Source organism: Echinops telfairi, unplaced genomic scaffold (assembly GCF_000313985.2).
Source record: "Echinops telfairi isolate 266 unplaced genomic scaffold, ASM31398v2 ScPeMD7_23;HRSCAF=83, whole genome shotgun sequence".
NCBI lineage: Eukaryota > Metazoa > Chordata > Mammalia > Afrosoricida > Tenrecidae > Echinops > Echinops telfairi.
The window spans coordinates 62,216,504-62,239,914 of record NW_022103920.1 but is presented as its reverse complement, the minus strand read 5'-3'; the positions used below and the strand labels follow the sequence as shown (position 1 = coordinate 62,239,914).

Genomic DNA, 23,411 nt, shown 5'->3' with positions numbered 1-23,411 from the left:
GCCAAATACTATAATGCAATGTGCCAGGTGCTAGGATTAGAAAACCAAAAGGGAAGAACAGTTTCAGTTCTGAAATTTAAAGAACTTGAGGAAACATTCAAGTCAAATTGAAATTTTGAAAGATTCTATAGGCAAAATATTGAATGATGCAGGACACATCAAGAGAAGATGGAAAGAATGCACAGAGTCACTGTACCAGAAGAAACTAGTCGGCATTCCACCATTTCAGAAAGCAGCTTATGAGCAAGAACCAGTGGTGCTGAAGAAAGAAGTTCAGACTACACTGAGTGCTTTAACCAAAACTAAGGGTCCAGGAATTGATGGAATAACCATCAAAATGTCCCAGGAAGCTGAAGAAGCACTGAAGCATTCATTCCTCTGTGCCAAGAAATTTGGAAGAAAGCTATCTGGCCAACTGATGGGCAGAGATTCCTATTTGTGCTCATTCCAAAAAAAGGTGACCAAACAGAATGCTCAAACTGTAGAATGATACCATTGATAACACACTCAAGTAAAATTTTGCTGAAGATCATCCACCAAACGGTTGCAGCAACATATTGATGGGGAACTATTAGAAGTTCTGGCTGGGTTCAGAAGAGGGCACAGACCAAGGAATAATACTATTGCTGATGTCAGATGGAGTTTGTCTCAAAGCAGAGAATACCAGAACGATTCTTAATGTGTTTCATTGACTTTGCAAAGGCATTCGATTGTGTGGATCATGATAAACTGCGGATAACCTTGAGGAGAATGGGAATTCCAGAACACTTCATTGTGCTCATTCAGAATTTGTACAGGCAGTCGTGCAGACAGAACAAGGGAATGCTGCATGGTTTAAAATGAGGAAAGGTGTGTGTCCGGGTTGTATCCTCTCACCATACTTGTTCAGTCTACATGCTGAGCAGACCATCAGAGAAGCTGGATTATACGAAGAAGAGTGTGGTATCAGGGTTGGAGGAAGGCTATTAACCTGTGATATGCAGATGGCTTACTGAAAGCGAGGAGAACTTGAAGCGCATGCTGGTGAGGATCCAGGACTATAGCCTTCTGTGTGGATTACAGCTCGATGTAAGGAAGACCAAAATCCTCACAACTGGACCAATAGGTACCATCCTGATAAATAGAAAAAAGGTGGAACTTGTCAAGGATTTTGTCTTGGATCCACAATCACTGCTTATAGAAGCAGCAGTCAAGGGATCAAAAGATGTCTTGCATTAGATGGGCTGCACAAGATCACTTTGAGGTATTGAAGAGCAAGGATGTTACTTTGAGGACTGAGGTGCACCTGATCCAAGCCATGCTATTCTGTATTGCATCATATGTGTGTGAAAATTGGACCTTGAATAAGGAAGACTGTGGAAGAAGGGATGCATTTGCATTGCGGTGCTGAAGAGGGATGATGAAAGGACAAAGTGATCCATCTGTATTGGAAGCATTAAGGCCAGAATGCTCCATAGAGGCGAGGAGGACACGACTTGGTCCTACACACTTTGGTCATGGTGTCAGGAGAGACCAGTCCCTGGAGAAGGACAGCATGCTTGGTAAAGTGGAGGGTTGGCAAAAAAAGAGGAAGGCCCCTGATGAGATGGATTGACATGGTGGCTGCAACAGTGGGCTCGGGCAAAGGACCGATGTGAGGATGGAGCAGGGCCATGCACAGGGTCCCTGTTTCAGAGCAGACAGATGGCACCGAACAGCCAATTTGATTGAATCAGTAGGTAGAGGCTGTTTTCATTGTTGCATGTTTCCTGCCAACAATGTTATGTATGTTAGATAACTTACACACGAGTATCTCTCTTTCTAGGATTAGTACATGATCCATCTAGAAAACTTTTGTTTTAAGGAAGAGGGGGTGGAAATGCACTCCCCCACCAACTTAACAGCACCACTGTGGTGTATCTCTTTTTGTGCAGAAGCAGGATGTAGGGGGAAGCGTCCGTGCATGTTTTAGCAGTGTTCGTTAGGTATTGTCAGTCGGTTTCAACTCATAGCAGCCTTATGTGGAACAGAACAAACACCGCCTGGCCCTGCGCCGTGCTTACACAGGTTCTTGTTTGATGCAGCCACTGGGTCAACCCGTTTTCCTCTTTTTCACTGTCCCTCTCTTGACAACATGTCCAAAGTATGTGAGCCCAAGTCTCGCCATCCTTGCCCTCTAAAGAGCATTCTTTACTTTGGAAGCAGATTTGCTTGTTCTTTTGGCATTCCCCGGTAGTTTCACTATTCTTCTCCAGCACCGTGATTCAAATGTGCTGATTCATTTGTCCCCTTCCTTATTCCGTGTCCAACTTTCACATGCCTGTGAGGCAATTGAAAATAGCACAGCTTGGGTTAAGCACACTTTAGTCTTCAAAGTAGCATCCCTGCTTACCCAATGCAATGCATCATCATTTGATCGCCTGACTGCTGCTTCCATGGACATTGATTGTGAATCCAAGCAAGACAAAATCCTTGACAAGTGCAATCTTTTCTCCATTTATCATGAGTTAACCTATTGGTCCGGGTGTGAAGATTTCAGTTATTTTCCCAAAGTATCTCCTTGCTGGCATCGTGCATTCATGAATATACTCAAATGTATTCAATCCTTGTTGCACCACTGTTAGTAGAGCTGTGGGATAGTCATTGGACTGCCAAGGGCAACAGTTCAAAGGCACCCGTCACTCCGTAGGAGAAAGATAAGGCTGTCTGCTCCCACAGAGTTCTCCATTCTTGGAAACCCAAAGCGGCAGTTCTCTCTGGAGTTTCTAGGAGTTAGCATCCGCTTGGTGGCAGTGGGTTTGGTTTGGAGGGTGCTTATTACTATTGAATATTTGTGTTATTCCGAGGTTTTTATTCCCAGATATTATGAAGAATGCTATTTTTAAAAAAAGTCCTCGTAGCTAGTTTGGATTCCTAAAGGCCATTTTGTAGCATTAACATTCGCTCATGAGATCAGGGAATCTAGCACGTAGTTTTTGATGATATTGACCCAGATGTGTCTGTTCCCATGATGGCATCTCCTGAGCTGTAGAATGGAAGCAGTATGTGGACCAGCTCTGGGGATATCACCACAAAATATTCTGAGCTGCACTCTCTACTAACCTTAGTTTAGCTACAAAAATTGTGTATATTTCAGTCACCAGGAATACCAAGTTGGTGTAATAAAGAATGTAATTGCACATTATAAATACAGGCTTAACTTCAAAACAGCTAGCTTACAATTTCCCTTATAGTGCACTTTAAAGATTTCCACTGATGCTCTTGCAGGCATGGCACCCAGCCATTGCTGGAATGAAATAACACAAGTTGTTCAAAGTTTGGGCCATAATTGACTTAATGCATCTCATTCCTACTCGATCATACCTTTTATCTTATATGAGAAGAGTACTTCTATACCACATAATATATAAATAAAATTACAAAAATATGTAACTCCATAAAACGGTATTTGATGATTGACCGATTTTTTTCCCCAGAAGAAAAATCACTTTCATCTAAGTTTACATGTTCTCTGACAATTTTTCAATCATTGCTAGTAAGAAATCCATCACGTGACACTCGTTATATCCTCCTTGCCCTCCTACTGTTCACAGAGGCAGCTCTTTTCCTTTCCATACTAATTGTTGTCCTTGGTGGCTTGGTGCCCTTGACCGAGCCCTGCGGAAGCTGATGCTTGTGGTGCCGGGTTTGTTGTGTTGGTGTGAAGACTCAGACCTCAGAAGCTGTCTCTGATCGCCCTCCTCCCCCTGCCTCCTGGTGGGCCTCTTGACCCAGGGTGTCTGTGGCAGTAACTGTGTCATGCTTCAAATTCAGAAGCACCGTGTGACGTGAGCGAGAAAGGGGTGGAAACGAGGGCCTCCTGAGGGCGGCCTCCCTGACTCCTCTGAGGCTCACCGCTCAGCTCTGCTCACCGTCACCTTGTGCCTTCTGCCCCTGGAAACTCTCAGGTCCTAATATTTTCTTTTTCTCTTTTTCCTTTTTCAGGCAGGAGGCTCCCAGGTGATTTTCACTAACCCTTTAGAAATTGTCAAGATCCGTTTGCAGGTGGCTGGAGAAATCACCACTGGTCCTCGGGTCAGTGCCCTGTCTGTCCTGCGGGACCTGGGGTTCTTTGGGATCTACAAGGTAAGCGCTCTGTGTATTCACTGAGCTCTTAGGTCGTAGGAAACCAGTTCTCGTACTGCGTGAGATCAGTGTTTGGCACTCCCCTCACTGGAGGAGCTGTTCCGTTGGGGTCACTCTGGGACCCTTAGTGTCATTTAGGGGAGAAGAGGTGTTTCTTCCCGCATCTTCCTGAACTGTCTTCTAAGTACAGCGATGCAGGGCGACCATGATGTGTGTGCACCGCTAGATTTGTCCAGTACATGGCTGTCTGCAACAGCCATGATTAGACTTTCCTTGGGATGTGTTATCACTCCACAACCTCACTCGCAGAGCCGAATGCCATGAAGAATTAATGATACCAGGATTGCAGATCCCCGTGGTTTAAGGTGCTGTAATGAGTCCAGTTCAATAGGAAGAAATTCACACACATTTTGTGATCCCATATGTTCCAGCTTTCTCCATCGTTTCGCTGTCCATGTTTATTTTGTCATAGTACTTCTACCAGTATGTACCCAGAGACATCACTTCAAAAGGAATCCTTGGCCTGAGGCACTTGGAGCACTTGCTCCATGAGTCCCCAAATCTATCCCCATCAACAAATGTCCGGAGGGACCCCACTTCACCAGCAAGCTTCCTACCCTAAGGCATTGAACTTCTCAATCTGTGGGCTGGCATGGCCCTGTACCTGCCTTGCACAGTGTACCAGAAAGCGCTCTCACATGGGCCTTTTGATGCTGCTGCCGCTGTGTATCTTCCCCTGCTTGCCCCCTCTTGCCATCTCCCTCTGTGTCTCCCGAACCTAGGACATTCTGGGCCCAGGGACTTCAAGTCCCTGTGACATCCTCTGTGCTCATCTGCTCTGGGTGTGGTCTAGTGACCCCACTCCCACCCCCTACTCCCTCAGGCAAAATAGTGAATGTAGAAACATCAAAAAAGATGAAAGACATACACCGAGTCACCGTACCAAAAATAATTGGGTAACATTTCACTATTTCTGGGGTAGTATACGATCAAGGATCAATGGTATTGGAGGAAGAAGTCCAAGCTGCACTGACAACATTGGACGAAAAAATTCTGTCCAGGGATTGACAGAATACAAGTTGATATGTTTCAACAAGAGGATGCAACACTAGAAACAGTCATTTAGGCCTAGAAATTTGGAAGGCAGCTACCTAGGCGAATGACTGGAAGAGATGCATATACATGCACATTCCAAAGAGAGTTGATCTATGGATAGAGAAACTATTGAACAATATCATATTTAGAGTACATTTTTGCTGACAGTATGTCAAGAAACAGTTGTAGCAGTCCATTGTCAGGACACTGCAAGAAATACAAGCCAAATTCAGAATAGAACATGGAACAAAGGATATCATTACTTATATCAGGTTGATCTTGGCTAAAAGTAGAAAAGAGCAGAAAGATGTTTTTCTGTGTTTCATTAACCAGACAAAGACATTCAGCTGTGGATCATAACAAAGTATGGGTAACACTGGAAAATTGGGAATTCTAAAACACTTAACTGGGCTCATGTGGCACCTGTACTGAGGCAGTCCTTTGAAGAGAACAGGCTAATGCTGATAGGCTTATAATCAGGAAAGATATACATTAAGGTTCTATCCTCTCCCCATACTTACTCAATCTGTATGTTCTGCAAATAGCCTAAAAAACTGGGTTACAAGAAGAAGGCTGCAGCTTCAGAATTGGAGTCAGATTCATTAACAACCTGCTATGTGCAGGTGACACAATCTTCCTTGCTAGAAGATAAGAGAACTTGAGGCACTTCCTAGTGAGGATCAAAGACTACAGCCATCAGTATGAATTACACCTCCACATAGAGAGGAAAAAAAAAAATCCTCACAACTAGACCAATAAGTAACACTGTGATAAACCAGGGAAAAGAAAGACCGGCAGTATCAATGATTTCATTTTGCTTGAATGCAAAGTCAACATCATAGATGCAGCAATCACATGATGTATTGCCCCGAGCAAACGTGCTACAAAATACCTACTTAAAGGGTTAAAAAGCAACGATGTAATTTTGATGACTAAGGTGCACCTGACCCAAGCCCTGGTATTTTAAATTGATATATTTGAATTATGGGTCTGGCAAAGAATATTAAATTTACTGCCAGCTTCTAGAAAAACAAACAGATCTATGTTGGAAGAAGTACTGCCAGAATATTCCTTTGAAAGGAAGATGGAAGGACTTCCTCTATAGTATTTTGGACAGGTTCCAGGGTGGACCAGTCCCCAGAGAAGAACATCACGCTTGGTAAAGTAGGAGGTTGGTGAAAAAGAGGAAGACCCTCAACAAGATGACAATTATTGACCCAGTAGTTGCTACCATGGGCTATATATAACATGGCAGTGATTGGGAGGATGGAACAAAACCAGACCATGCATGTTTGATTCTGTGGTACATGGGTCACGAGGAGTTGGAACCAACCCAATAATACTTGTCCACATCGAGCATAAAGTATTCAACTCAGAATTTTCCAGTGAGAGGATTCAAAACACTATTTTATGGCCAACTTAAATAACTATTTAAGAAATTAGAGGGGAAAAATATGTTTACTTAAGATAATTTTTCATTTGTTTATACACAAATATGACCACATATAAAATTAAAATTGCTCCTATTCACCACTTAGCCTCTTTTAAATTATCCAGAAACATAGCTTTGCACAGGACCTCAGCTTCATTTCCAAGTTCTACGGGGCGAAGCCTTTTTTTGATTCCTTGTACAATTCTGTCTCAGGTAACGTGACCCTCCAGCCGCATGAAAGCTAAGGCCAAAAGGATTTCTCCTGGGCTTCCAGTCCATACATATCAAACCCCTGTCAGTTGCAACTCACCCGAAACCTTCAAGAGTCTCTAAGACTCAATCTTCACCGAAGCCGAAAGCCTCATCTTTCTCTGGCTGAGCAGCTGATGGGTTTGAACAGATGACCTTTTGATCAGTAGCTCAGTGTTTACCCCACTGTGCCAGGATTTATTCCAAACAGAAGGACGTTATCTAGAAATTGTTGGGTGGTTAACTGTAAGATTATCAGTTCAAACCCTCCAGCCGTTCCTGGAAAGAACTATGAGGCTTTCTGCTCCTGTGAAGCTTTGGAAACCACATGTCAGAATCTACTTTCTTCTTAGCCGTGGATGCTGAGATCAGTGGATGGCTGCAGACAAGCTCTCTCAGGAATACACTAGCTTAGTGGGAGTGCCTTCAAAAAAACGATACTCTTTGTGCCATGAAAAAATATTATTTTGAAGTAACCGCTAATATCAAAATTTGGCCGTAACTGACTGTGTGTGTCTCCAAATCACTGAAGCTTTGCAACAAGTTCACAGGAATGCTATCCCACGTAAAACAATGGTTTTTAGGATCAACATTTTAAAGAAAACCTCAAAGTAAACCTAGGGAAGACTGTTAACCTCAATGAATGATGAAACTGTGGGTGAAATCCTGAAATTGGTAGAAGATGTTAGAATAATCACTGATGTCATAGCTACTGAGTTAGGACCTAATGTGGTTCTGCGTTTTCAATTTTAAGTGAGCATCTTAGCAGCACGCTTTGAGTTTGATTGGCGCCAAAAGCATTGTACCAAAGATCAGATAGCTCAAAGGGCTGATCTTTACTATCAGCGTTTTAATGTTCTGCAAGATTGAAGGTACTAAAAATGATTCTGTGGAATCTGTCAGAAGGGCTAAGTCTTGGATTTGCCAGTACAGTACAGGGAGCAAAGTCCTACGAAAACAGTGGCTTCCAAGGGGAACTACTGAGCCATTTACCTTCAAGGTGGAAAGGTCAGCTCAGTTCAGAAGGTTATAGCAACAGGTTTTTGGGAGTCAAGAGAGGCCGTCTTGATAGATTTTCTCAAAGGACCCGGCAATCACAGAGGATTAGTATGAAGTTCTTCAGAAAATTAGAGATTGCACTGATGAGAAAAAGGTCAGGGAAGTTGTGCCAAGGAGTCCATCCTCCCCCATCACGACAATGCACCTGCTCTTTCTTTAAGGGGTAGCAAGGGCTGTCCCAGGAGAATTTCATTAGGAAATCTAACCCAAATCACCCTGCAGCCCTGATCTAGCATCTTCAGACTTATGCTTATTCCCACAACTCACAGAACCTTGAAGAAGAACAGATCTGAGTCCCTTGAAGATGTTTTGATGTGGTATAAGTCGAAGTGTGCAGCATTCTCTGGGTAAGGTGGAGCGAGATGGAAGCGCTGCCTTTACAAGTGTGTAGCCTAGATGGGAGGATGTGTTGAGAAACAAGAGCTTACCTTGTGATGGTTTGGTTTAATAAGGGTTTCTACGATTTTGAAGCAATACCTTATCTTACCATCAGATGCATTAGGATGTTTGATCTTTTTCTTCTGTTCCCCCTTTATCCTGATATAACAATTTACCATATGGCACTTTTGAGCAATCTTCAGCAGGCTGCTTCAGCATCCCCCGTTGAATTTGTACGAGTCCACACCAGGATCTATTGTGCTAGCCTTCCTTTGCACCTTGAGTACTTCAGACGACTTCTAGTAACAGCCAGAGTTAGTAATAAATGAGAGGTGGTTTCAGGCTAATTAATTTGCCTTCCCCAATTTATACTTGCGTTTCTCAGGTGATTGGGAAAGTATCCCGTGACCTCAGATGTTGTAAGGAGCAACTCTTACTGGGCACACTCTTTCCTAGGGTTACCTTGTTTTGGAGGGGTGGGGCTTCCCTGTAGTTCAGAACAAACATGGTGCAGTATGACAAAATGTTCCACAGCCATCTCATTTCCCAATTCATTCTCCATGTATAAGAAATAAATAGTATTATCACTAAGCAACAGCACGGATCAATTTGAAGAAGACTCATCTTTTCTAGATTTTCCGTCTCTGGCAATCCCTACAACGTGATGTAGCAGCATGCCGTTTTGACAAGATGCCAAGCAGTCTTTCAGCTGCTTGTCTCATAGAAAGCACTTAGAAACTGGGGCAATGACTGTTATTGAAATGTCTGGATGCCGAAAATGGTAAAAACTTGTTTGCTGATATAGAAACAGAGATTGTTCAACTATCTGCAAATGATACCAGAATGAGACGGAGTGGTTTTCATCTTCACAGTATTGTTTCATCTTAATCCCTTTAACCCTGCTTGGAAGTAATTAGTATTCTGATTTTGTAGCTAGGTAAATAGAGGCGGCCAGGAATGGTATGTGAGCCGAAACTAAGTCTCACACGTTTCTTGTTTCCACTTTTGTGTGAAAATTGCTTTCCTGAAATGAGCAGGATGGCTCACATTTGAGCAAGAGGCCTCTCCCGTGTAAAGCTAATTACCAGTCTCGGGGTTTAACCTCACGCAGACCATTCCCGGCTCCGTGCTGCCTCCCCAAAGGCTGCTGTGGGCGTTCGTGTCACCACCCCGGGAAGTTACTGTCTGTGGGCTCCTGGAAACTTGCTTTCTTGGCACCAGGGTGACCTGACAGCTCTGTGCCTTCTGCTGGCTGTGAGCATCGGCTGCCGTCTGCGCGGTTGTCTCTTGTACCTACTCAGACCCATGAGGCTGGGCTGACTTCCTTCGGCAGAGGCTCAAACGCTGCCTTTGGGGCTCCTTTCAGTCTGATTGATCACGTGACATCACCCTAGGTTGTCATCTTCATTTACCAGGGGGCTTTGGAAAATCCGTGGCAATTTCCCCAAATCTTCTAACGCTCTTTCCCCACGAACTTTTTTGGAAGCCCCGTCGTTCATATTATTCCAACTTTCAGACTCCAGCTTTGTTTCCTATGAACTTCTCTTCTCCATAGGAGCCCCCCCCTCACCCCATCCATTGTCAGAATTCATTTCAGTACTTTGAAATCCGTTCTTTTAAGGCTTTCACAGCTTTTAACACCGCTATTTATTTCTGATGAGGCTGCATGCTCCTGTAACAGTTCACAGGAGTCTCAGAAACACGTATCTGTCCTAAAGGGTCCCTATGAGTGACCATGGCCTTTGTTTTATTTGTTGCCAAGAAATGAACCACGGAAATTCCTCTGGAGCACAGTTCTCCGGGACACACATGGGGGGGGGGGGGTTCACTGTGGTTGAAGTCCACTGCCTGTACCTGGTAGCTTACCCCAGAAACGAACTCATGACCATCCAGTCAATGCTGACTCATAGCATTGACCCTGTGGGTTTCTGATACGGTAACTGTTTACAGGAGTAGAAAGCTCAGTCTTTCTCGTGAGGAACTGCTGTGGTGGTTTTGAACTGCCGACCATGTGGATCGCAGCCCAACTCGTAACCACTACACCACAAGGGCTTCTACACACACACACACACATTTGGGGGGGTAGGTGCCAGTGAGTTGGTTGTAATTCAGTGACCCTACATACAACAGAACAAAATACTCCCCAGTCCTGCACCACCATCCTCACAATTGTTCTTCTGTTTGACCCTATTGTTGCAGCCACAGTGTGTACCCCTCTCGTTGAGGGCCTTCCACATTTTCACTGCACCTCTAGTTTACCAAGCAGTGTCTCCTGATGTGTCCAAAGTGTGTGAGCCAAAGTCTGCTAATCTTTGCCTCTAAGGAGCATTCTGGTTGTATTTCTTTAGGTAATTTTTTAGGTGCTAAAGAGGTTCCTTCCCCAGCCCCCCGCCCCCTAATTCTCGGTTGGGTGGGGATATGCAAATGATGACCTGGAGTGACCCAATACGTTGAGACCTGGTATATGGTATGAGCTTACCCTCCTCCCCTCACCCCCAGGTGGATCTTTCAAAAGAGAGCCTCTGTCTTAGTTTTAGTGGGGACAGGTAATCTTCCTTCTCCTTCCCTGGACCTTTTGTTGGTGGTTGTTAGCATTACAATACCGGGCACCCAGGGGTCAGTGGTTGGCTCTGTCTGTGTGTTTAGGCCTGCAGAGCTTAACCTCACCTAAATTGGATTTCACTAGGCTTTCTATTTTTCTCCTGAATTGACTTGCAAAATAGGGAACAATTCTGTGACTTCCCAATAATAGATGATTAGAATACTTGCTTTAGGAATACATTTACAACTGAAAAAAAATAGTGCATGTGGTAAACATTTCACATTCCTGAAGTTTAAAAATAGTTTAAAGTGGAGATAGTGAACTATGTAAACAGAGCCTCCATTTTAAAAGAGTAAAGTTCCCAGGAATTTAGTTATACAACAGTAGATTTTGTAGGTGCCCGAAGGTGGCAGAATAATCAATTGCCTTGTAAGGAGCTGTTTGATTATGATGTAGTTTAGAGAGGGGAAAAAACATACTGCTTTTCGTAAGAAGGTATGGTTTACTCTGTCATTGCATCCAGCGCTGCAGCATACTGCTATGAAATCAATTATGGCAGACAGGGGTGACCAGCATCTACAGGTGAGTGTTTCCATAGGAGGCCTCTCGGAGCTTGCACCCTGAGCATAGAATGAACGTTGTCTTTTCATTCCCGGGCTGGGCTGCATTAGCCATTACAAAGGTGCATGCTCCGTTAGGGCTCCATGGAACACGTCAGGATGCAGGACTGGAAGCACTGACACTTAAGATCCGTCCAAGATTGTGGATCGCCTTTTGCAAATAGGACTTGAAAGATTTTTGTGTTGACTGATATGAAAGAAGAGGTAAATTGAAGGTGGTCTCTGTGTTTGAGGAACGATGCCAGGGCTGCTTCGATGTGAAGAATGCCACCTGGGAGTTGTCAGGGGAGGGTGGCGAACCCAAAGCGAAGAGGAACGCACCCTGCCCTACCCTAGAGCAGTGGCAGTGAGGGGGACGGACATATTTGAAGGGTGCAGAAGTGTTGGGCTCACAGAGTTACAGAAAGTGAGGAGAGACAGAGCGTAAAGGAACCTGAAAGATGATTCTCTAGTTTCTGGCATGAGCACTTTAGTTGGATGGTAAACCAGCATTTCAGAATATTTGAGGAGATGCCAGGCATCTTAAAAAATAGTCTGTTCAATGCCATCTTTATAATTAAGGCCATAGGCCCAGAAATCTATGTATTTAGGTAGGGCAACTAGAATCCGCAGGGATGAGGCTAAGATTGAAATGAGATTTCCTGGCTCCCACGCTGAGCTTGCTTGCTCTCCACCCTGAAGATGGGGCCGCAGGTCCTGTTCTGCGGGTCAAACATGGACGTGAAGCTACGAGAGTGGGTAAGATGTCCAAGCTCGTGGCAAAGGCATTTAGGTGGCAGAAAGAAAACAAAAGCAGGTGGAGAGTTGAATGAACAGTATTGAGAGAGGGAGCTAGTGTTGGGTGTCGCCAAGTCAGTTCCAACTCGGCAACTCTGCGCACAACACTGCCCAGCCGCACTGCCCTCGCCACCATTGTTCTTACGCGGCCATAAGTGCTCAGTGGGCAACGGTGAGCCTACTGTGGCAGCCACTGTTGTCAAGCCATCTTGCCAGAAATGGTCCTCTTTTTCAGTGCCCCTCCACTCTACAGGGCCTGGTGTCCTTCCTAGTCACTGATCTCTTCTGACATGCCCACGGTTTGTGAAGTGAAGTCTCGCCGCCCTTGCCTCTAAGGAGCATGCTGGCTGTACTTGTCCCAAGGCAGATTTGTCTGTTCTTTTGGCGGTCCCTGGTGCTTTCTGCCAAAGCGAGCCTGGGAGGTAGCAGAAGAAGGTCCTATGACAAACAAGTAGTATCAGGTGCTACAGAAGTCAAAGAGGGTTGAAGCCAAAGAAGAGATCTTTTCACTCCAAGGATGCAAGTCAATGGTTAGTTTTAAGAGATCAATTTAAGTAGAATGGCAGAAGCTGACACGAAGGATCAGTAACTGGTGAGGAAATACATGCGTAAGGCTTTCCTGTGAAAATTAAAAAGGGAAGTCGTACAGCAGGAGAAGAAAGGATAACACCAAGGGAGGTGATGTTAAAGGATGTAGCTCTTAAACGGCAAGAGAGAAGCCTTGATTGCCTTCAAAGGAGCCACAGTTGAATTGTCAGGTAACTTAAGAGATGTGGACGAGGGAAACCAGGAGACAGGTGAACGGTACTCTCAGTGCAGAGTGAACCCTTGCAGCTTAGCACTCTACACCCTGCAACAATACCCTTCACGGGCAAGAGTGAAGTGAAGACTCTATTTTTCAGACTAGCAAAGCATCTCCTCTGTTGACTCTTACGAAAGGAAACGCCAGTTTACTTCTGGTAGAAGGGAAGTGACCCCGGGTGATGAGTCTGAGATGTGTCAAGGAGTGAAAGCAAAGAAGGAAAGAAATATTCAAAAAAACATTGGATGAAAAGAAGAAAACAAGATAATTATAAGATTTAATGTTTTCGAAACTAAAATTAAAATATCTGGCAATGAAAAGGTGAAGGGTGCTTGTGATGTAAGTATTCTAAAGTACATGTGCTTTTCGAAAGGAAGATTAAAAACAATAAGCTAGGTATGCTATTAAAATTTCCATGAGAGATGCCTCTACCAGTTAGACTATGGGATTTGGAGAGAGGGAGTGTGAGAGGGCGGAGGAGGCAGTAAGAAGGAAAGAGAAGAACATTGAAAAGGCGGGACGTGTTGTACAGAAAGCTTTGTGCAAGCGAGAGCTTGGAAACACAAATGCCATGTGGTCCAATCCCGTGTCTCTTAGAGGATTTCCAGCCCATCTGCATGACAAGCACTACTGATGGCCAAGCACCCCACAATAATAGAGCAAGGAAGAAAGAAAACCAAGGAGTGACATTTCCTGCAAAGTACCTGAGGTTGCCAAGGTGACTTTGTTAGAATTGCAGTGAACGGAAGAAGAAACTGCTAACCCGAAAGTCCCTGGACCAGAGAAACCAGACAGTATTTCACTTTACACTGGCATAGTTCCAGCGCTCACTCCGTCTGTGGGCTGGTTTATTTGATTTGCATACTAGCGATGCAAGGACAGACCACAATGACATCTCTTGACACCACTGTTATTTTTCAGTAAGACGCTGAAATGGACCCTGTTCAAATCACAGGCTTGCGGTGCAAAGCTGTCCCCTCCCTGGGTAGGAGAGGCTCATCTAAGGGTTAACTCACTGAAGGGGAATGAAGAGGAATGACCTGCTGCCCATTGTTTGGCGCTCCGGGATCAAAATATACAATTATACATGCCAAATAAATTCTAAACCTGTAAGGTAGGAAAAAGGGGGGTGGCTCGGACTACAGGTGCCAGAAGCATTAAATAACCTTCTCAGACAAGGTGCACCTCTGTTGAGTTGAATGCTGCAGGGTCCCCCAGTCTGGCATTTTTCCTCCATGTTAGACAATGTGCATTCACTGCAGGAGTCTCTGCTAAGCCTCCGTCTCCCAGACCTGCTGGCTCCTGGTGCCCAACCCAAGACAGAGGTGCCTTTGTGAGTGTAATTACCTTGCCCTGTATTAGAAATAGTCTGTTTGGAGCTGTCTTTGCAGGTACAGTGAGAATAAGTAGGAATTAGCATGCGAAAAGACCCGCCTGCCCTGACTTCTGTATCAGCACCATCCTCCAGGACTGGCTTTTTTCTTTGGATTGATTGGGCAGGTGTGATACCATCCAGGAAGAAGACCTTTAAAAGAAAAAGGATTTAAAAACAAAAGCAAAAAACCACAGACGATAGTTCTGTGTGTGTGAGATACGAATCCTGTTATGCTATATAATTTGACGGTTCCACGCCAGGCTGAGCTGCCAGAGTCAGTGGAGGATGGGTGATTACAGCAACTTCAGAATGGATGAAAGCTCCTTTGCGTTTTCAGCAGTGTCCACAACAAAAAAAGAGGGAGAAGCAAAATCAGTGATTTGGCTTTTTAATTTTTTTGCCATGATGATGCCATGGCCAGTGTCGCTGCACATTTCTAGTTGGCCCGTGTCGATTGTGGACTGGTCACTTGAAGTCAAGTGAGGCCTCTCCTTGAAAGGCTTTAATGCTTCCTCCTCCCACTATCATGAGCCCAATTCTATCTTACAAATCCAGCTAGCCCAGAGGTTGTACACTGGTGCAGATAAGAGCTGGAAACACAGGGAATCCAGGACAGATGAGCCCCTCAGGACCAATGAGAGTAGTGATACAAGGAAGGGAAAGGGAAGGTGGGGGAGAAAGGGGGAACCGATCACAAAGATGTACATATAACCCCCTCCCTGGGGGACGGACAACAGAAAAGTGGGTGGAGGGAGATGTTGGACAGTGCCAAGACATGAAAAAAATAATAATTTATAAATTATCAAGGGTTTGGGAGGAAAGGGCGGGGGAGGGAGGGGAAAAATGAGCTGATACCAAGGGCTCATAGAAAGCAAATGTTTTAAGAATGATGATGGCAACAAATGTACAAATGTGCTTGACACAATGGATGGATGGATGGATGGATGGATGGATGGATGGATGGATGGATGGATGAATTGTGATAAAAGTTGTAAGAGCCCTCGATACAATGATTTTTAAAAAGAAAAAAAAAAAAAAGGCTTTCCAAGACTCTCCATAGAAAGAAGATGGAGAGACGAGAATAATGAAAAGTGGAACAGCGTCAGTGTTGATTATTGAACAAGTTGACTCACCTTTTTGGTGTACCCTGAAATGCCTTTTATTTCCCCCAAGAATGCGAGGTGGGCTGCTAGCTTGGCTCCTGACCCAAAGGTCAGGAGTCAAACCTGTCAGCCCTCAGCAGGAGAAAGATAAAGGCTATGTGCTCCAGTGAAGATGGACAGTTGAGGGACCCCAGAGGGGCAGGTCTACTCGGTCCTAAAGGGTTGATTATGAGTCTGAATTGGATGGTGGGTATGGGGATTTGGGGGTGTTTATTAGTGAGTTTTTTTTTGTAAAAATAGAATATTTCACCTCCTCCGACAGAGACATAAAGAGAGTAGTTCAGTGGAGTGGATGGTACTGATGGATCAGGTGCACTGAATCAAAAATCAGATGGTTGTATTTTGGATTGCTCATTCCTCCCAGGTGGTTTTAATATGTACAAAGGAAATTCGGGGCCCACCCAGGAGGGACTGTCTAGGGGCAGGCCTGCCTGGAGAGCCCAAGAAGACTGGAGGTAGGTAAGTGTGGGCATATTTCCCATAGGGAAGGAAGGCTTACAGATCTGTGTGAAGTGCCTGACACTTGGCAATATATTAATTTTTTAGTGGGCAAAGCCATTATGGAGTTGCTGACACCGGCTCTTGGGCAGCACAGAATGTCTCCCTTCACCGGAGGACTGGAGGGTGGGTGTTCACCACGGAGGGAAGAACTTCCGCCAGGAATCCGGGAGAGAAACATTTTCACAGTTGGAACTTGAACAGCCCTTTTCACACCCTGCTTCCCCTGTCATTGTGTGGGAGCAACAGGTCAGGGATTGCCTCGGGCGGCCTTGCAAATCAGCACCTGCAGTTGTGCCGATACCTAAGAGAAGTGGTGGGGAAAAGGAGGCCACGGAAATACAAGAAGTGTGAATCATTTCCTCCAGCCTGCTGCTGAGTTTGCTTGCCCTGGGAGTTTGCTTTGACGCCTGGGGTGGGAGAGGCAAGCTGATTCCAGGGTCACTTGCTGCCGGGAGGGAGATGCTGAGCAGGTACTGAGCTGAGTCTCCTGGGGGTGGGTGGGTGGGTGGGGGGCCACAGCACCTGGGAGACACCCACCTCAACCTCTTCTGCACGTCCTGCAGTAGGCGCGAAGTCGTGCACTCTCAGGTTCCCGGAAGAAGGGGACCTTGTCCCGGTGAGGAAGGTTCAGGCTTGATTTCTCCCAGGGCTGCTCAGCAGCAGCAGGGACAGCAGCACCCCCTGTCCTTGAAACCTTGGCCAGTGGAGACTGGCATTTTAAAACCTGCTTCCTTCGCGGCCGGGTTCCCTGCTCAGTAGAGTGAAGGGTGGCTGCGTAACAAGTTCTCTTTCTTCTTGACTTTTCCTTATCTTCTGCGTACTCTCATTCTAAGACTTCTTGTTCTAACGTTTAGGGTTGTTTTTCCCCCTAGCTTGCAGAGATTAGGGAACTACCAAAACTTTTGAAACCGAACACTGCCGTGGATCAACTCCGCGCTGACTCTTGGTGACCCTATAGGACAGGGGAGAGCTGCCCCTGTGAGTTTCCGAGACTGTAACTCGTAATGGGAGTAGAAAGCCCGTCTTTCTCCCTCGGAGCAGCTGGTAGTTTGGAACTGCTCATAGCCCAACTCACGAGTGCTGTGCCACTACAGCTCCTCCATGAGCATGCACTAGGTTCCAGGTAGGAAAAGTAGCTTGGGCCCACTCCTCCCTTGGCTTTAGTGCTTCCCAAAGCTGCTCAGCCTTGTCCGTTGGTTGGTTGGCCTGTCTGGTTTTTATTTTACCGAGTTCAGTGTTCGTCTCAGCCATTTAGAATAGTCTTCAGACGTCTCGTCAGGCATGCCGCAGCACCTGGCAGGCCCTTTTGTGTGCCCTGATACCGGACTCTCGTGACTTCTGGATGGGAGGGAGGGGCTGGGACCGCAGACTGCTTCCCGTGCTGCCGCCTCCTTGCTGCAGAAGAAAGGTTCTCGTTTCAAAGCTTGACTTCTCCTGGCCTTGTGATCATATTGAAGCCATTTGGCAGACGACATATGAGTCTCTCTTCTTCTTTCAGCTCGAATATTCTGGCACAGAAGGACAGATTGTTTCCTTCAAGGCTGTCACTTGTCCCCAGTTCGTAATGTCTTCTTCCATTGAAAAACAGCATGCTTGATTTTTGGCTGCGTGTGTGTGTGTGTGTGTGTGTGTGTGTGTGTGTGTTTACAGAAGCCTGGTAGCTTCTGGTAGTACATCCCAAAGCCTTTCATTTCTCCTTTTGGTTGTGGTCTTCTTTTGGATGGGACTCAGAGCAGAGCAAAATCAGTGTCAGTGGAAATACATTGTAGGTGCCCAGTGAGAGAGGCAAAGCTTTGGATCGTTTTACACACGACAAGGAGGACTGGCACCGTGGCTGCCAACGATGGGGCTCAGACATCAGCGCAGTTGGCCCGGTGCAGGCCACAGGGTGTTGTGTAGCGGGTCACTGGGGATTGGAGCTGACTGGATGGTACTGAACAACAACCACCTAGCTTGTATCAGACGGTCATTCCTGTCCGCTGATTGCTTGTAATCAGAAATCAGATGCCCTGGCATAGGTAGATGATATAAGGGCATGAAGAAAACTTGACCCGTATTTAAGAATTTAAGAGCGTGTAGACCATGTGGGCTGTGTGGAATTTCCTTCCTGTTGTTCTAGCGAGAGGGTCCTCAGTAGAAAGCGTGGTAGGTGCGATTTAAATGAATGAAGAGGTGGTATTTGAGAGGCTGGTGTGATTAGATAGGTGAGTGAGGCAGTGAGAGTTTTTACCCACAAGGAATTGGCTAATGGGAGAGGGAACTGGGGGAGTGAAGTGATGAGAGAATCCTGTGCCAAATCCAAGACCAAAGATGATGGTGAGCTTTTGAAACAACCAATAGAAAGGAAATTTAGGCACTGAGGAATAAAAGAAATGCTATAACTAGCGCCCCCTCCCCCACAACAAAATCCTACCCATAAACTTAATGAAGAGGAAAAACCACATAAACATGTGAGCTGGTTGTTAATATTGGTGTTGAAGGATATACTCCAGAATATTCATTAGAGGTGCAGAGTTTATCCCTGGTGAAAATGATGAGCATTTAACATTTTCAGTATTCTGTATTTTCTATGATAAACCTTCCATACGTTTAAAATATTATTTTATGATCTCATGGCAACCCGAAATGAGCAGCAGAGAGCTGCACAAATGGAACACTTCGTGAATTAGAAAGAACGTTGAGGTAGGACACTTTAAAGGTAAGGTATTCGTCTCAAAAAAATGACAGAGCATAGACGAAGCTCGGCTGTAAGGTATACAGAGTTGGGAGATGCGGTTAAAGGTAAGAAGCAACAGATCTAACACGAAGCCAAATTTGTGGGAGGAGGAATGATGCTACCTTAGCATTGACTCCAAGGTGATTTTTTTGTTTTTTCCAGGAAGACAGTAATAGGGCTTTGGTTTCAAGCCAGACCTGAAGAATGTCTAATTGGTCTAAATGGAATTGCTGTTTGGCATCTACAGCACATCTCTTCTGTGGAGGATCTGCCCCCGCCCAAATGAGCTAGCAGAATTCCTAGAGGGGACTGGAAGCAAGATAGGACAGTGCGGGAGAAAACGGGGAACCTTCAAGGTTTGCTGTCACCCTTCCACATAGTGCCTACCTTGGCTTAACATGAAACAAAGACAAGGCAGTTTTTGGAGGGTAGCTGAGTTTGTCAACTTCAACAGCTGCAAACAGTAAAGGAGGACACCCTATTTTGTCACAGGTGTACCTGGCCTCCATAACCTACTATAGAGGAGGCCTTTCAATATGTGACCCCAAGCCAGCGACCCTGGGATTTTAAGAGTCAACTAGACAGTACACATAGATCTTGGTATTTCACAGTGTTTCCCCCTTTTGCTGTAGGGGAGGTGGGAGAGATGACGAAAGTGTTCTGAGTTTGGGACAAGGGTCTGGCATTGCCTTCAGAGATGTCCCCTATACAAACACATAGTTGGTAGCTCTTGTGTCCTGAACACACGTTAAGTGTGGAGTTTGCTCTGATGGACTTTGTGATTCTTAATTCAGCTCAGATATTGACTGTGTTTTGTCTCAAACAATACTATCTAATTTTTCCATCGGGTTCTAGTATTCATTGCAATGGCTACACAGAACTCAGAGACAGTACTCACATTTAAGGGGGTTTATTAGGGTCATTAATAGATTATTAGATTATCAGCAAACAGTAAAGATACAATCACTGGTCTACAGCCACACCTGTCCTGAGCCAGCAGTCACATCTTGAGCGAATTGTGTGTATGGTATTGCCTCAGTCTCCCTAAGTGCTATTTTCTTCATGATGTTTTTTTCTATTTTCATTTTATTTCAGAGAATCTCGGGCCACAAAAAATTACCTTGGGGGCCGCGTGCAGCCCAAGGGCCGCCAGTTTGATAGCCCTGCATTAGTGTAGTGGAAAACGCCCTCCAACGTGGGATTGCAGCCACAGGCATAGAGTCCAGAATTATAATGCATCACATAAGTAGTTACGGCAAGAAGGGTCCTATTAATTGACTATTTCAACTGGCACACCTTTTGAGTGGGCAAGATACGGAAACATGGGCTACTTGACATTGTAGGAGGAAGGTCCGCCCTGTTCTGAAAACATGTTCACGGAGTGAAGAGGGCCAGCGAGTAATGTTCCTCCCAGAACATGCTCACTGCCTCACCCGGGCATCAGGGAGAGGGAAATGCCTAACGGGAATGCTGTTAGAAGGAGCTGTTAAACGGAGATGGAATTTAATAGGATTCAACCTAAAATGTCCAGTGAAGGTTACTTTTTCCAAGGCGTCTGATTTGCCACAGGCCAGGGTTCCTTTGAAAAGACTAAGGCTAAGGGTTCCATTGCCCACAGGCTTGGACTGATTGGGAGTGCGACAACGCGAGGATCAGAAAAGCCAGGGACCGAATAGCAGATGTTTAGTGTTAGTGAACTTTGGCAGATTGGAGTAGAGCCTAGCAGCAAACGAAAGTACCAAGATTCACCATCGCCGCTGTTGTTAGGTGCCGTCAAGTCAGTGCTAACTCACGGTGACCCTGTGCGCACGGGAATGAAGCCCCGCCCCAGCATGGGACCTGGTGCTGTGTTTGTGCTCCCGGTGCAGCACTGAGTCGGTCCGTTTCCTCAGGGGCTTCTTCTCGTTTGCTGACCCTCTACTTCACACAACAGAACGTGGTGTCCTTCTCCAGGGAGTGTCCCTCCTGATAACATGTCCAAAACATCCGACACGAAGCCTCAGCATCCTCGCTCTAATTCCAAGACAGACGTATCTGTTACTCTTGGCAGTCCGTGGTCTTTTTTCATATTCTCCTCCAACACCTTCATTCAGATGCATCAATACTTCAGTCTTCCATGGTCTTAGCACGAAAAGTCGAAATACCAAACCCCTTCATTCAATTAAATTCTGGCTCCTGGCAAACTTATGTACAGTTTCTGAGGCCATACATCTTTCCAGGAGCAGAAAGCCTCCGCGCTGCCCTTCAGAGCAGTTGGCGGGTTCGAACTGCTGACCTCGTGCTTAGCAGCCCCACAGGGAAACCACTGTACTCGACCTCAGTGAATGTCATCAGGCTGACCCGAATTCCACTGAATTCTGATGGACTTATACTATTTTCTTTTAGGACTCGTAATTCTGTGATAATTTCTTTAGGTCTAGAAACTTGTAAAAGAATCAGAATTAAATCGTTCCAAAAACCCCCTGCTCCGATGGAGTTGTTCTGACTGATAGGGCAGAGCAGAACCCTCCCTTCAGTCCCCCTAGGCTGGCGATATTTGGGGGATCAGAAAGCTCCTATGGAATGCCTGGCGGGTTCCCACTGTTGTTCTTGTTGTGAACAGCCCAGTGTGCGACCACTACACCCCCAGGGCCCCAGGTTGAAAAGGTATGCGGTATAAAGATGTCTTTGGTTTGTGATAATGTTGTATCATATTTCCAGGTGCTGCCATCAGTTGTCAGGACCTTCCTAGGATGCATCTTGGCGCCAGCCATCATTTGCTTTGGGAACTAATTGTTCTACACACAGCTCTTAAATGTTGCAGAATTGTTTTAAATAGTTTAAGGCTTTAGAACAAGCATTCATTAATATTTTCAAAGCCTGGTAAGGCAATATATGCATAAACTATAGGGTAAACCCTTGAACACCAAAAATTTTAATGCAGGTGTGATTCCTCCCCCAGGGAAGTGTTCAGAGCTATCATAAGATTCTCAAACATTTGTCTACTTCTCTGACTATGAATGAACAATGTGTTGGGTTTTGCCTTTTACTGAGACCAGAGAACTGATCCTCCTTGAAATGCCAGTGCTTTGGGGTTTATAAAGGCAGAACTTCAGATTTCATCATAGAATACCAGCATTCAAATAAATCAGAGCTGCCTTCCCAATCTCTCTTAACATCAAGAACCGATTTTTTTTTCAATTATTTAAATTTGTTACTTACAGAATTTGGCAGGGATGGGGTCAACTTGTGTATACAGATTTGTTCTTTAGGAATATTTTGTCCTGAGGTGAGTTCCAGCAAAGCTTGTGTTTCATGTGGTTTTTCTTCCCTTTCAAATGCACAGGGTGCCAAAGCATGTTTTCTACGGGACATTCCTTTCTCGGCCATCTACTTCCCATGCTATGCCCATGTGAAGGCTTCTTTTGCGAACGAGGATGGGCACGTTGGCCCCGGAAGCCTGCTCTTGGCTGGCGCAATAGCTGGTGAGTGTCACTCAGTGAGTGCCCCACCCACATCACACACATAGGCTATCCCTGCCCTATGGCTCCACATGGTTTGCTGATAGTTTCTGACAGATGTATGTGAGATTAGATTGCTTTGAATCTAGATACCTATAGATTCCTTTGCATAACCACTGAAAAGAAATCGTAGGGGGGTGGGGATCATCTTACTTCAGCAGACTAGGTTAATAGACAATTAACATTTTAATTCTGAAAAAAGACGCATTGAAAACTGGTAGGCTTTGTGGCACTGTTGGGGCTCATCATTTCAGGTGCGCACCTCACCGTGTAAGGATGCGAACTGCTCCACCAGTGTCAGTACCTGTGCCTCGCGGCCAAACAGTGCGTCAGATTTCGTCCGTAACTTAAGCAAGAACTACTACCATTTAGAAAAGAGAAATGAACGATTGGAATTTCCAATTCTGTGATATTTAAATTATGTGCCACTAAAACTATTGGGGAACAAAAAAACTTGGAGCAATACTATGCACCATTGATTCATGGGGAAGGAAATGCATTGCATTCAATGAATTTTAATGAAAGTTCTTAGAGTGCTTATATTTCGTTTTAAAGAATAGAGAAACAGAGAAGAGTCCGGCATAATGTAAGCCCATCCGAGGTTCCTGAGGCCTCCTGAGGGCCCTGGTGTGATGGGTGGTGCATGGAGCTGTGGACCACAAGGGTTGGCGGTGCCTCGATGTTCTTGGGGCAGATGATGCATTCTGCTTCCATAGAGTTAGAGCCTGGCCAACCCAGTGGGGCAGTTCTACTCTGCTCTGTGAGGTCAGTTTGAGTCTGAATCAACATGAGGGCAGTGAGTTGGCTTCCTTCTCACTGCATAAGGTGGGGGACCCCTAGTGGAATAGTAGCTTACTTGTTGGGCTGCTAATAACCGCAAGGTCAGCAGTTTGAAACCAGCAGCTTCTCTGCAGGAGAAAGATGAGATTTTCTACTTCAGTGAAGAGTCACCATCTCAGAAACCCAGAGGGCAGTTCTACTTTGTCCTATGAGGTTCATAATGAGTTGGAATCAATTCAATAGCAGTAAGTTTGCTTTGGGTTTGGTATAAGGTCATATAGGAGCGATGTATATGCGTGGGGCTAACTGGATCACACA

General features: G+C 45.3%; 1 protein-coding gene across 1 annotated transcript in view; it reads left to right on the top strand.

The window, feature by feature from the left end:
• SLC25A13 (solute carrier family 25 member 13) overlaps positions 1 to 23,411 on the top strand; it is a 204,543-nt gene that overhangs the window by 171,211 nt on the left and 9,921 nt on the right. Inside the window, exons 14-15 of the mRNA XM_045288636.1 lie at positions 3,964 to 4,104; positions 22,139 to 22,277. Of these exons, the coding sequence (XP_045144571.1) occupies positions 3,964 to 4,104; positions 22,139 to 22,277 (280 nt within the window). The remainder of the gene's footprint in view (positions 1 to 3,963; positions 4,105 to 22,138; positions 22,278 to 23,411) is intronic.